The 15631-nt window shown below is 43.5% G+C and overlaps 1 protein-coding gene across 1 annotated transcript in view; it reads left to right on the top strand.

Moving 5' to 3' along the window:
• The first annotated feature begins 10278 nt into the window (after positions 1–10278).
• Positions 10279–15631, top strand: part of LOC106606645 (uncharacterized) — a 43453-nt gene continuing 38100 nt past the window's right edge. The window contains exon 1 of the mRNA XM_082957442.1: positions 10279–10331. Within this exon, the coding sequence (XP_082813568.1) occupies positions 10279–10331 (53 nt within the window). The remainder of the gene's footprint in view (positions 10332–15631) is intronic.

The following is a 15631-nucleotide window of genomic DNA, read 5'->3' as shown; positions in this document are numbered from 1 at the left end:
CATGGGAACACATGGGAGGGATGGGAACACATGGGAGGGATGGGAACACATGGGAACACATGGGAGGGATGGGAACACATGGGAGGGATGGGAACACATGGGAGGGATGGGACCACATGGGAGGGATGGGAACACATGGGAACACATGGGAGGGGTGGGAACACATGGGAGGGATGGGAACACATGGGAGGGATGGGAACACATGGGAGGGATGGGAACACATGGGAACACATGGGAGGGGTGGGAACACATGGGAGGGATGGGACCACAGGCCCTTCTAAGTATTTGAGCCAAGAACATAATTGCTATTTTGTAATTAAAATCATTGACCCATGAGAGAACACATGACCAAAGCAAAGCATGACCCATATAGAATTAAAACAACATTATTCTTAAAACACAATATAATCTAATAAACAAATGTTTGCATAACCAAAGACATGAAAACTGTCTCCAACTGTAACGTTCGTCGTGAGGAATGGACCAAGGTGCAGCGGGTTGAGTGCTCATAATTACACTTTTAATGTGAACACTTATTAACCAACAAAACAAGAAAACGACGAAAAACAGTCTTGAAGGCAACATACAGCAATACAAGAACAACCTCCCACAAAACCCCCATGAAAACAACCTCCTAATTATAGGACCTTCAATCAGAGGCAACGATTACCAGCTGCTTCCAATTGAAGGTCCAACCCCAATAAACTAAACATAGAACTACAATAGACTAGACAGAACATAGAACTATACTAACATAGAACAATACAAAAAAACCCGGAATACATAAACCAAACATCCCTCTACATACACATACAACCCGAACCATATAAAACAAATACCCTCTGCCACGTCCTGACCAAACTACAATAACAAATAACCCCTATTACTGGTCAGGACGTGACACCAACATTGTATTTAGCTACTGTATATTATCACACAATACTACACTTTAATTCCCCTTAAAATGTTAACATGTATAATATATATATCTAAATATATATATATTAAAAAAAAAAAAATGTATTCATATAAAATAAGGCATTTTGCTCCTTGATCAGGATTCTCTCTCTGTGTGTCAACCCACAGCTCGTAACTTGACACCTACCATGCAGCCTGCATCCTGGAGCCTGGCACACACACACACACACACACACACACACACACACACACACACACACACACACACACACACACACACACACACACACACACACACACACCCAACCTTTGCGGTACATAGACAGAGAGAGCCTGATATTTCATTCAAAGTAAATTACATTTTTTAAATCGTTAGTACCCGAAATGCATACATATTACACGTTATTATTGAACAATCCTACATATACATGTTTATATGTAATTATTCTCTAATTCCTTAGAGAAAAAGCCCTTGGGAATTATCTATTGTAAACCAACACCTCCATCCATCTCTAAATCCCCATCATCAAGATGTGGCCGGTTCAGACACTGTCTCTTCCCCCTTTGATCTCCAGCGCCTTCCAGGTTTTGTATGTTTTCTCTTCCATGATATATCAACCTTCTTGCCTTTAGGCCCATGTTCTGTCTTGAACACAGAAAGGCCCATTGACGCAAATGTTCACGATGTTGGAAAAGATTTTCTACTTGTTTCATCATTTCAAGGACTTTAAAATAATCTCCCCACCTAAAGCTAAAAGACAGACACAAAATGGTTGACCTCTGTGCAGAAAATACAACTAACAGATCTGGTAGCTTTGGAGAATACATACCAACTAACAGATCTGGTAGCTTTGGAGAATACATACCAACTAACAGATCTGGTAGCTTTGGAGAATACATACCAACTAACAGATCTGGTAGCTTTGGAGAATACATACCAACTAACAGATCTGGTAGCTTTGGAGAATACATACCAACTAACTGATTTGGTAGCTTTGGAGAATACATACCAACTAACAGATCTGGTAGCTTTGGAGAATACATACCAACTAACAGATCTGGTAGCTTTGGAGAATACATACCAACTAACAGATCTGGTAGCTTTGGAGAATACATACCAACTAACAGATCTGGTAGCTTTGGAGAATACATACCAACTAACAGATCTGGTAGCTTTGGAGAATACATACCAACTAACAGATCTGGTAGCTTTGGAGAATACATACCAACTAACAGATCTGGTAGCTTTGGAGAATACATACCAACTAACAGATCTGGTAGCTTTGGAGAATACATACCAACTAACAGATCTGGTAGCTTTGGAGAATACATACCAACTAACAGATCTGGTAGCTTTGGAGAATACATACCAACTAACAGATCTGGTAGCTTTGGAGAATACATACCAACTAACAGATCTGGTAGCTTTGGAGAATACATACCAACTAACAGATCTGGTAGCTTTGGAGAATACATACCAACTAACAGATCTGGTAGCTTTGGAGAATACATACCAACTAACAGATCTGGTAGCTTTGGAGAATACATACCAACTAACAGATCTGGTAGCTTTGGAAAATACATACCAACTAACAGATCTGGTAGCTTTGGAGAATACATACCAACTAACAGATCTGGTAGCTTTGGAGAATACATACCAACTAACAGATCTGGTAGCTTTGGAGAACACATACCAACTAACAGATCTGGTAGCTTTGGAGAATACATACCAACTAACAGATCTGGTAGCTTTGGAGAATACATACCAACTAACAGATCTGGTAGCTTTGGAGAATACATACCAACTAACAGATCTGGTAGCTTTGGAGAATACATACCAACTAACAGATCTGGTAGCTTTGGAGAATACATACCCACTAACAGATCTGGTAGCTTTGGAGAATACATACCAACTAACAGATCTGGTAGCTTTGGAGAATACATACCAACTAACAGATCTGGTAGCTTTGGAGAATACATACCAACTAACAGATCTGGTAGCTTTGGAGAATACATACCAACTAACAGATCTGGTAGCTTTGGAGAATACATACCAACTAACAGATCTGGTAGCTTTGGAGAATACATACCAACTAACTGATTTGGTTGCATTTGAACTATTGAATTCGACACAACCTAAAATTGTCACTTTGGAGTCTGGACTATATGCCACTGAGGAGATTCGTATGGCTTTCAAATCATCTGGCCTACAGACTTCCTCTTCCAATGCGTACCCAGGCAGGGATGCTCCACTCAGGGCCTGTTAGATCTGACATAGAGCAAGTCTTATCTTAAGCCATTCTCTCATCCGCAACGCAGGAGAAAAACTACCTGTTTATGGTTGAAAAAGGGTGATGAGGTAGCTGTTTGTGAAAATCTTCACCGTTGAATCGTCCTGTTGGAGAATGTATCCCATATTTTATTTAACTAGGCAAGTCAGTTATGAACAAATTCTTATTTTCAATGACGGCCTAGGAACAGTGGGTTAACTGCCTTGTTCATGGGCAGAACGACAGATTTTTACCTTGTCAGCTCAGGGGATTCGATCTTGCAACCTTTCAGTTACAAGTCTAACACTCTAACCACTAGGCTACCCTGCCGCCCTCTATGTCCGTTACTCATATCCAGCACACCATTAAAACAATCAGGGTCCTCACAAAGAATGGCATCGATGGTTTTGTCGTTGTGTTCATGACACGAAGGACACAATACACCTACAATTGGTCTAGGAGACGTGTTTTATGTAGTTTATCTCTCTTGAGGTTTCTTGTCGCTCGTAGTGTTCACAGCTCTTACTTATACTGAGGTATACCTAGCCCAGAAATTACTGTTTCATATACAGGTTCCCCAAACAGCAGATCCATAAGTTCACTACAACATTTCCCAACTCTTTATTAAAATGTTCAAACGCATTCCACAGTTCAATAAGGTCACTACACATCAATCACCAGGACAGATTTATTGCAACCACATGCTTTGCCCAAAACAGCTGCACTATCAGGTTACAATAACACTCACTCCATAGCGTGAGAACATCCGGACAGGATGTACATAGCGTGAGAAGATCCGGACAGGATGTACATAGCGTGAGAAGATCCGGACAGGATGTACATAAATGGGCATAACCACGTGATACATAAAATAGGTAATCAATCACTTTCGGACACATGCCGCCTACTGTATTCTCTCTCTCGTGTTTCATGACCCAAGTAAGTGTCTTCTTCTTATTGGTGTCCTTTAGTAGTGGTTTCTTTGCAACAATTCGACCATGAAGGACTGATTCACGCAGAGATGTGTCTGTTACTTGGAACTCTGTGAGGCATTTATTTGATCTGCAATCTGAGGTGCAGGTAACTCTAATGAACTTATCCGCTGCAGCAGAGGTAACTCTGGGTCTTCCTTTCCTGTGGCGGTCCTCATGAGAGCCAGTTTCATCATAGCGCTTGATGATTTTTGCGACTGCACTTGAAGAAACTTTCAAAGTTCTTGAAGTTTTCCAGATTGACTGACCTTCATTTCTTAAAGTAATGATGGACTGTCATTTCTCTGCTTATTTGAGCTGTTCTTGCCATAATATGGACTTGGTCTTTTACCATATAGGGCTATCTTCTGTATACCAACCCTACCATGTCACGACACAACTGATTGGCTCAAACACATTAATAAGGAAAGAAATTCCACAAATGAACTTTTAACAAGTGTCATGACGTTGGCCTCTTTTGGTACAGGGAGGACAGTTGACCCCTCCCTTTTGCACACAATCCACCCTGTGTGTAAAGGGTCGTAAAAACTCTAAAATTCCAGGAGAGTCTCTGGCCACATGGCCCATCGAGAGACACAGGAAATTCTTCCAACTCATAGAATTGGAGAGCCAAGCGACATTTTGTGTTCTGGAGAAGGTATGGAAGATTGGTGAAGAATCCAGCTACGAACTAATCCGCTTGGTACCATTTTGTGATACTCAGAAGAGACAATATAGCCATATTACCATAAAACTGTTTATATAATAGCATCATAATGGTTGTATAGAATGTATTAATAAGGATAAAGCTTTTGTAAGACATTGAGATGCTATGTACTGATGTAATGTGATAGAATTGTATTTCTGTAACCAAATCTAACTCAGTCATAGGCACGCCCCCAGGGACCCATACAGGACCAGGCGTCATTTGACAAGCTGTTCTATGGGCACTATAAAACACCCCCTGATTTACATTTCTTCAGACCAGGCCTACACTCCGTTGGCTAATAGGTTCTACCATCTAATTCCTCTACTGAAAGTGAACCATACCACGTGGTTAACTTTTAGACTATCGATACTGACAGAATAAGAACAAGTTTTTGATATTAATTATTAGTCTGCAGCTAAGTAAATTATATCATTGAACGCGAAGACCAACGAAGCAACCATTCGATGACGACATTAATGAATGTCGCTCTGAAAGATCCATTCTAACCGAGAGAGAGAGAGAGAGAGAACGCGGACAAAACTCCCCAACAGAACTACTCTCCAACAAGAATCAGAATGACACACTGAGCGTAAATATATATATTGATTGCAATTGTTCCCGAATGAGTGAGCCTTCAATTGTCAATTGTTAATGAACTCTGTGTAAACTTCTCAGCTGACCATTTATGACCCATTGTTCAACAGGCCGACCAGCCTGTTTAGCCAGTAGGGCACATTCCGATACCAATCCTTTGTGACAATAATTACTGTTTGTATGTTTTTCTGTTAATTACTTAGTGTAGTAAATAAATGATTTTAAGACAATTGATGTATGGATGATTTTAGTAAAGACTGGGTTCGTGCAGATACAACAATTTACGACGTTTTGGAATGAGACTGGACTAGAGGTAAATACACCATTTGAACCAGAAGATAATCGACCTATACTATAATAGGATATAATATTATAGTACAGGAAAGTTATATTAGGAAAATTATAGCTTTGTAATCTGAATATTCTCCTTGGTGCCCCGATCTCCTAGTTAATTACAATTAAACGATTAATCAGTTTAATCGCGTGATAATAATTACAGGGAGCTAATTGATAAACATATCTTCCGTTTAATGGTACCCCCAAAGACACGACACAAGGCACACCTGTTAATTGCAATGCATTCCAGGTGACTACCTCATGAAGCTGGTCGAGAGAACGCCAAGCGTGTGCAAAGTTGTCATCAAGGCAAAGGGTGGCTACTTTTAAGAATCTCAAATCTAAAATATATTTTGCAGATAGAGATGTTGGCTAGAGCGCACTTGCAGTGGTGGAAACTCAATTCTCATACTTTAATAAAAGTAAAGATACCTTAATAGAAAGTGACTCAAGTAAATGTGAAAGTCACCCAGTAAAATACTACTTGAGTAAAAGTCTAAAAGTATTTGGTGTACAATAAACTTAAGTATTAAAAGTAAAAGTAAAAGTATGACTAATTTAAAATTCCTTATATTAAGCAAACCAGATGGCATAATTGTCTTGTTTTTATTTATTTATGGATAGCTAAGGTCACACTCCAACACTCAGACAGCATTTAAAAACAAACCATTTTTGTTTAGTGATTCTGCGAGATCAGAGGCAGTAGGGGCGACCAGGGATGTTCACTTGATAAAAGTGCGAATTGAACCATTTTCTGTCCTGCTAAGCATTCAAAATGAAACACCTACTTTTAGGTGTCAGGGAAAATGTATGGAATTAATAGTGCAGAATTTTCTTTAGGAATATAGTGGAGTAAAAGTTGTAAAAAAATATAAATAGTAAAGTAAAGAACAGATGCCCTAAAATAATTACTTAAGTAGTCATTTAAAGTATTTTTACTTAAGTACACCACTGTGCACTTGCCAATACCAGAGTGGACTTGCCAATACCAGAGTGGACTTGCCAATACCAGAGTGGACTTGCCAATACCAGAGTGGACTTGCCAATACCAGAGTGGACTTGCCAATACCAGAGTATAATAAAGTCATATCCTGATTGGTGATTGACCTTATCGCTCCTCATTATTGATTAGAAGATCCACGACATACCAGAGTGGACTTGCTATATAACACAACATTTTCTGTGAGAAAATCATCATTAGAGTTTAAAATGCGATGAAAACCTATTTAACTTGTATTTTTTTTATTCAGAACATTATAATTTAACCACAAAAGGTATTTATATGTGCACTATGTGATCACACACAGACTTTTATCTGCAACAAGTTAATTTGATGGAAACGAATCTCTGGTGGGAAAATAAGCATTTTTTTTTTTTTTTATTAGGATTTTCGAATATTCGCATGAAAATCGGTCGCCAGTTGGATGGAAGCGGAGCTATAGAAACTATTTATTTACAACTTTTTAATTGCCTGCAATTATGGAAACAGAAGTAACTGCAGATGAATGAATTGGGCATTACGGCTGCAGGTAGCCTAGTGGTTATTAAGAGTGTTGGGCCAATAACTGGAAAGGTTGTTTGATCAAATCCCTGAGCTGACAAAGTAAAAAACCTGTCATTCTACCCCTGAACAAGGCAGTTAACCCACTGTTCCTAGGCTGTCATTGTAAATAACAATTTGTATATAAATAACTTGCCTAGTTAAATAAAAGGTCAGTTATGTTTCTTCCTCTCTGGCTGGTTCTACCCCTGAACAAGGCAGTTAACCCACTGTTCCTAGGCTGTCATTGTAAATAACAATTTGTATATAAATGACTTGCCTAGTTAAATAAAAGGTCAATTATGTTTCTTCCTCTCTGGCTGGTTTCCACTAGTTGCCACAATGTTCAAATTGTCTATATTGTAATTTTTTTTATGAAAACTAAAAATGAGCTTTTTTTCCCTCTCTCTCTCTTAATGTAAGGTTAAGCATAAGGTTAGCAGTGTGGTCAAGGTCAGTTTAAACATCACATTTTAATAAGCAGGTAAATTCTATAAATAGACGTGCGGGGCGGGCGGTAACCGGTGACGGCTCCGCTAGTTTCGCTTCTCCTCAGAGCGGCGGAGAAACGAACACGTAGAGAGACCGCCGCTCAGCTACGCAGCACCGTGTGGGCGTCGTGTCAAACGCTCGATGAGTCATGCCAACGCGGAAAGGAGAAACAAAGAAAGACGTTTGAGTTTCAAAGGAGGACCTTTTCTTTATTTCTTTCTTTCTTTCTTTCTTTCCCTGTCTAAAACAAAACCGACACAAATTAATCAAATGTCTCACTTTAGAAAGAGAGATTGGAAACCAGGTAAGATTGAGATGAGCTAACTTGGTTCGGAAATGTAGCTAGCTATATTAACGAACCAACGTTAGCTTAGCTACACGGTTCAGCCACTATCTGAATTTGAGGTAACCTTTTTATTTAAGTTAACTGGAGTTAGTTTGCTTTCTTCGTCTTGTTGTACTAGCGTGTAGGAAGGAGCAGGTGGCTCTAGGACGAGATGGTAACACATGTAAAGATCAACAACGCACGGTTTTAAATAGGAAATGGTTGTCATTCTTGAACATAATTAGCTAGCTGTGCCATTTAACGTTAGTTGTCAAAGATGCGCACATAGACACACACACACACACACACACACACACACCCCCCCGGTGGTAAAACATTCCCTGAAGTCTCTGATCATATTTTCTCTCTTCACATCATCAGATCATGTCATCATGCAGGAGAATCCACACATTTTACATACCCACGTGAGTAGTGTGTGTGTGTGTGTGTGTGTGTGTGTGTGTGAGAGTGTGTGTGGTGTGAGAGTGTGTGTGTGTGAGAGGGAGAGATACAGTGATGCATGACAGATCAAGTTCATGTTTACCTTCTCTGATGATAGATGCTACTGTATATAGTTAACTATATAGCCTCATGCTACTGTATATAGTTAGCTATATAGCCTCATGCTACTGTATATAGTTAACTATATAGCCTCATGGCCCGCTACTGTATATAGTTAACTATATAGCCTCATGCTACTGTATATAGTTAGCTATATAGCCTCATGCTACTGTATATAGTTAACTATATAGCCTCATGCTACTGTATATAGTTAACTATATAGCCTCATGCTACTGTATATAGTTAGCTATATAGCCTCATGCTACTGTATATAGTTAACTATATAGCCTCATGCTACTGTATATAGTTAGCTATATAGCCTCATGGCCCGCTACTGTATATAGTTAACTATATAGCCTCATGCTACTGTATATAGTTAGCTATATAGCCTCATGCTACTGTATATAGTTAGCTATATAGCCTCATGCTACTGTATATAGTTAACTATATAGCCTCATGCCACTGTATATAGTTAGCTATATAGCCTCATGCTACTGTATATAGTTAGCTATATAGCCTCATGGTTCCCAGCTACTGTATATAGTTAACTATATAGCCTCATGCTACTGTATATAGTTAGCTATATAGCCTCATGCTACTGTGGCCATAATCTACTTGAATCTCTCTCGCCGACAGGAAGCTATGGTGGATCTGATAAATGGACGAGCCACTAAACACACCTTTATGGAAGCCTTTAACTATGGCCTGTTGGGTAAGAACATAACGCTCTGAGTGGTGCTCTGTTCCCTATAAATGCCAGATTGGTAAGAAATACTGTTTAGCTAGTACATTTTTGTTAAGAAATCTTTGAATGATTCAAGTCATATGCTTTATGATAGCAAAGGTCATGTTCAGGTCAACTCAGAGGCTGTGTCCAAAATGGCACCCTATTCTCTATGTAGTGCACTACTTTAGACAAGAGCCACATGGACCCTGGTCCCCTATGTAGTGCACTACTTTAGACTAGAGCCACATGGACCCTGGTCCCCTATGTAGTGCACTACTTTAGGCAAGAGCCACATGGACCCTGGTCCCCTATGTAGTGCACTACTTTAGACAAGAGCCATGTGGATCCTGGTCCCCTATGTAGTGCACTACTTTAGACTAGAGCCATATGGACCCTGGTCCCCTATGTAGTGCACTACATTAGACAAGAGCCACATGGATCCTGGTCCCCTATGTAGTGCACTACTTTAGACAAGAGCCACGTGGATCCTGGTCCCCTATGTAGTGCACTACTTTAGACAAGAACCACATGGACCCTGGTCCCCTATGTAGTGCACTACATTGGGAATAGTGTGATTTGGAATGTAGGCCTAATGAAAGGCCAGGTGATGGACCTACATGTATGGGCTTGTCTGCCTTGTAAAGATGTAGACCTAGTGTGAATTGTCGTTACACGGTACTATTTATTGATTTAGTTCAGCGTTTCCCAGTCCTGGTCCTGGGGACTGCAATTAGTACACATTCTAGTTTTTTCGCTCTACACATCGGACTCAAATAATCAAAGCTTGATGATGTTGATAATTTGAATCCCCTGTATAGTGCTACTAAGGACAAACATGTGCACCCCTTTGGGTCCCCAGGGCCAGGATTGCCCCTTTGGGTCCCCAGGGTCAGGATTGCCCCTTTGGGTCCCCAGGGCCAGGATTGCCCCTTTGGGTCCCCAGGGCCAGGATTGCCCCTTTGGGTCCCCAGGGCCAGGATTGCCCCTTTGGGTCCCCAGGGCCAGGATTGCCCCTTTGGGTCCCCAGGGCCAGGATTACCCCTTTGGGTCCCCAGGGCCAGGATTGCCCCTTTGGGTCCCCAGGGCCAGGATTGCCCCTTTGGGTCCCCAGGGCCAGGATTGCCCCTTTGGGTCCCCAGGGCCAGGATTGCCCCTTTGGGTCCCCAGGGCCAGGATTGCCCCTTTGGGTCCCCAGGGCCAGGATTGGGGAAAGCTTGTTTTAGTTCATCAACAGATGTGAATTATTGCTGTCCATTGCCATGCATTTCACCCCGTTATTTTATTTCCAGGTCTTGATTTTGTCAACCCCTTCATGAATGACTTTATTGACGATGAATACGACGACGACGACAACGACTATTATGATGACAAAAAACACAAAGATAAAAAAGCCTATTGTGGTTTCACACACAATTTTTTAGGGCATGGTATCTCAAAGCTACCCTTAACCCCCCACCCATGTATAAGACAACTCACTCCTGAGGTAAGATGCCAAACAACTATTTCAGTCAATCGCATCATTTTGTATTACATTCAACATAGAGGATGTTTTTACCGAGAATAACTTTCCTTTTTTAGGAGGCTGAAAAAAACGCCAGGGAACTTATAGAAGAAGAGAACAAACTGAAAGTAAAAGCAGAAAAGAAAAGACTTAAAAAGAAGGTTGGTGCCTGTGGTGTCTAGTGTCTGTCTGTGGTGTCTAGTGTCTGTCTGTGGTGTCTGTCTGTGGTGTCTAGTGTCTGTCTGTGGTGTCTAGTGTCTGCCTGTGGTGTCTAGTGTCTGTCTGTGGTGTCTAGTGTCTGCCTGTGGTGTCTAGTGTCTGTCTGTGGTGTCTAGTGTCTGCCTGTGGTGTCTAGTGTCTGCCTGTGGTGTCTAGTGTCTGCCTGTGGTGTCTAGTGTCTGCCTGTGGTGTCTAGTGTCTGCCTGTGGTGTCTAGTGTCTGCCTGTGGTGTCTAGTGTCTGTCTGTGGTGTCTAGTGTCTGTCTGTGGTGTCTAGTGTCTGTCTGTGGTGTCTAGTGTCTGCCTGTGGTGTCTAGTGTCTGCCTGTGGTGTCTAGTGTCTGCCTGTGGTGTCTAGTGTCTGCCTGTGGTGTCTAGTGTCTGCCTGTGGTGTCTAGTGTCTGCCTGTGGTGTCTAGTGTCTGCCTGTGGTGTCTAGTGTCTGCCTGTGGTGTCTAGTGTCTGTCTGTGGTGTCTAGTGTCTGTCTGTGGTGTCTAGTGTCTGTCTGTGGTGTCTAGTGTCTGTCTGTGGTGTCTAGTGTCTGCCTGTGGTGTCTAGTGTCTGCCTGTGGTGTCTAGTGTCTGCCTGTGGTGTCTAGTGTCTGCCTGTGGTGTCTAGTGTCTGTCTGTGGTGTCTAGTGTCTGTCTGTGGTGTCTAGTGTCTGTCTGTGGTGTCTAGTGTCTGCCTGTGGTGTCTAGTGTCTGCCTGTGGTGTCTAGTGTCTGCCTGTGGTGTCTAGTGTCTGTCTGTGGTGTCTAGTGTCTGCCTGTGGTGTCTAGTGTCTGCCTGTGGTGTCTAGTGTCTGCCTGTGGTGTCTAGTGTCTGCCTGTGGTGTCTAGTGTCTGCCTGTGGTGTCTAGTGTCTGCCTGTGGTGTCTAGTGTCTGCCTGTGGTGTCTAGTGTCTGCCTGTGGTGTCTAGTGTCTGCCTGTGGTGTCTAGTGTCTGTCTGTGGTGTCTAGTGTCTGTCTGTGGTGTCTAGTGTCTGTCTGTGGTGTCTAGTGTCTGCCTGTGGTGTCTAGTGTCTGCCTGTGGTGTCTAGTGTCTGCCTGTGGTGTCTAGTGTCTGCCTGTGGTGTCTAGTGTCTGCCTGTGGTGTCTAGTGTCTGCCTGTGGTGTCTAGTGTCTGCCTGTGGTGTCTAGTGTCTGCCTGTGGTGTCTAGTGTCTGTCTGTGGTGTCTAGTGTCTGTCTGTGGTGTCTAGTGTCTGCCTGTGGTGTCTAGTGTCTGCCTGTGGTGTCTAGTGTCTGCCTGTGGTGTCTAGTGTCTGCCTGTGGTGTCTAGTGTCTGCCTGTGGTGTCTAGTGTCTGTCTGTGGTGTCTAGTGTCTGTCTGTGGTGTCTAGTGTCTGCCTGTGGTGTCTAGTGTCTGCCTGTGGTGTCTAGTGTCTGCCTGTGGTGTCTAGTTTCTGCCTGTGGTGTCTAGTGTCTGCCTGTGGTGTCTAGTGTCTGCCTGTGGTGTCTAGTGTCTGCCTGTGGTGTCTAGTGTCTGCCTGTGGTGTCTAGTGTCTGCCTGTGGTGTCTAGTGTCTGCCTGTGGTGTCTAGTGTCTGCCTGTGGTGTCTAGTGTCTGCCTGTGGTGTCTAGTGTCTGCCTGCCTGTGGTGTCTAGTGTCTGCCTGCCTGTGGTGTCTAGTGTCTGTCTGCCTGTGGTGTCTAGTGTCTGTCTGCCTGTGGTGTCTAGTGTCTGTCTGCCTGTGGTGTCTAGTGTCTGTCTGCCTGTGGTGTCTAGTGTCTGTCTGCCTGTGGTGTCTAGTGTCTGTCTGCCTGTGGTGTCTAGTGTCTGTCTGCCTGTGGTGTCTAGTGTCTGTCTGCCTGTGGTGTCTAGTGTCTGTCTGCCTGTGGTGTCTAGTGTCTGTCTGCCTGTGGTGTCTAGTGTCTGTCTGCCTGTGGTGTCTAGTGTCTGTCTGCCTGTGGTGTCTAGTGTCTGTCTGCCTGTGGTGTCTAGTGTCTGTCTGCCTGTGGTGTCTAGTGTCTGTCTGCCTGTGGTGTCTAGTGTCTGTCTGCCTGTGGTGTCTAGTGTCTGTCTGCCTGTGGTGTCTAGTGTCTGTCTGCCTGTGGTGTCTAGTGTCTGTCTGCCTGTGGTGTCTAGTGTCTGTCTGCCTGTGGTGTCTAGTGTCTGTCTGCCTGTGGTGTCTAGTGTCTGCCTGCCTGTGGTGTCTAGTGTCTGCCTGCCTGTGGTGTCTAGTGTCTGCCTGCCTGTGGTGTCTAGTGTCTGCCTGCCTGTGGTGTCTAGTGTCTGCCTGCCTGTGGTGTCTAGTGTCTGCCTGCCTGTGGTGTCTAGTGTCTGCCTGCCTGTGGTGTCTAGTGTCTGCCTGCCTGTGGTGTCTAGTGTCTGCCTGCCTGTGGTGTCTAGTGTCTGCCTGCCTGTGGTGTCTAGTGTCTGCCTGCCTGTGGTGTCTAGTGTCTGCCTGCCTGTGGTGTCTAGTGTCTGCCTGCCTGTGGTGTCTAGTGTCTGCCTGCCTGTGGTGTCTAGTGTCTGCCTGCCTGTGGTGTCTAGTGTCTGCCTGCCTGTGGTGTCTAGTGTCTGCCTGCCTGTGGTGTCTAGTGTCTGCCTGCCTGTGGTGTCTAGTGTCTGCCTGCCTGTGGTGTCTAGTGTCTGCCTGCCTGTGGTGTCTAGTGTCTGCCTGCCTGTGGTGTCTAGTGTCTGCCTGCCTGTGGTGTCTAGTGTCTGCCTGCCTGTGGTGTCTGCCTGCCTGTGGTGTCTGCCTGCCTGTGGTGTCTGCCTGCCTGTGGTGTCTGCCTGCCTGTGGTGTCTGCCTGCCTGTGGTGTCTAGTGTCTGCCTGTAGTGTCTAGTGTCTGCCTGTAGTGTCTAGTGTCTGCCTGTAGTGTCTAGTGTCTGCCTGTAGTGTCTGTCTGTGGTGTCTAGTGTCTGTCTGTGGTGTCTAGTGTCTGCCTGCCTGTGGTGTCTAGTGTCTGTCTGCCTGTGGTGTCTAGTGTCTGTCTGCCTGTGGTGTCTAGTGTCTGTCTGCCTGTGGTGTCTAGTGTCTGCCTGCCTGTGGTGTCTAGTGTCTGCCTGCCTGTGGTGTCTAGTGTCTGCCTGCCTGTGGTGTCTAGTGTCTGCCTGCCTGTGGTGTCTAGTGTCTGTCTGCCTGTGGTGTCTAGTGTCTGCCTGTAGTGTCTGTCTGTGGTGTCTAGTGTCTGCCTGTGGTGTCTAGTGTCTGCCTGTGGTGTCTAGTGTCTGCCTGTGGTGTCTAGTGTCTGCCTGTGGTGTCTAGTGTCTGCCTGTGGTGTCTAGTGTCTATGCCAGGGTTCTCCCCAAATAAGAGGGTTGCTGTGTCACCTTGTTGGCTTGGCTGCGCCACTATGTAAATATTTCAGAGCAAATTAAACTGATATTTAGTAATGATAGTTTCTGTCTTTGATCGGCTGCGCATTTGAACACAGCGTGCTCAGGATGCTGTCGGGTTGACCTTGGGGTCATGATAGGGGCTGTTCCAAATGTTTGATCTATTATAATAATTGATTATGCATATGTTGTATTAATAAAAGGGCAAGGGTTATAAGACTCCTCCCCCCCCCCCCTTACATTTATAGGGTCCTGGACTACAGATTAACCATATGTATATGCATTATAAGGTTTAATGTTGTTCCACAGTTATTTTCTAATCTCTGCCTTTTTATGAAGAAACATTCAGAGAGATGTTTGACTGTCAGACAGAACTCTGCAGGGGGAGTGTAAGAGATAAGAGACTAGTCAGACATTCCACTGTAAATCAATTTGGGGACATTTACTGCTGAGCCTTTTCGATAACACTGAAACTCTTGTTTGTATAAGCTGTGTAGGCATGGGCTTGGTCTCATGAGTAGAAGGTAATGATGTAGGCAGTGACGTCACTAAGGCTGGACTTCGGGCTTAATAAAACTACTTGGACCCTTTTACGATTATGCAGAACTTAGTCAGAAACATGTTCCTGATGGTTAACTTGTTGGCGTATATAGATCAAATTTATTTATATAGCCCTTCTTACATCAGCTGATATTCTCAAAGTGCTGTACAGAAACCCAGCCTAAAACCCCCAAACAGCAAGCAAAGCATGTGAAAGAAGCACGGTGGCTAGGAAAAACTCCCTAGAAAGGCCAAAAACCTAGGAAGAAACCTAGAGAGGAACCAGGCTATGAGGGGTGGCCAGTCCTCTTCTGGCTGTGCCGTGGTGGAGATTATAACAGAACATGGGTCAAGATGCAGAACTTAGTCAGAAACATGTTCCTGTTCGTCAACTTCTGTCTGCAATTGCATTAATAAAGGTTTTTGATTTGATTTACTTAAAGATATTTTCTGAATGCTAATTTCGCCGATGATTGACAAGGAACAAGGAACCGAACCACAACAATGCTCAGAGCATAGCGTTGTACTTAATTACTCTGGAACGGCTGTCAAACAAAAGTCAAAATGACCAAAGTTGCTTAATTTGCCAGATGACCTCCAACGAATTACAGAATGTCTCCTATATTTACCAAAATGTAGTTGATTATACT

This window comes from Salmo salar, chromosome 01, assembly GCF_965601325.2.
Source record: "Salmo salar chromosome 01, fSalSal1, whole genome shotgun sequence".
In the NCBI taxonomy this organism is placed as follows: Eukaryota; Metazoa; Chordata; class Actinopteri; order Salmoniformes; family Salmonidae; genus Salmo; species Salmo salar.
This window is presented reverse-complemented; position numbering and strand designations above follow the sequence as displayed.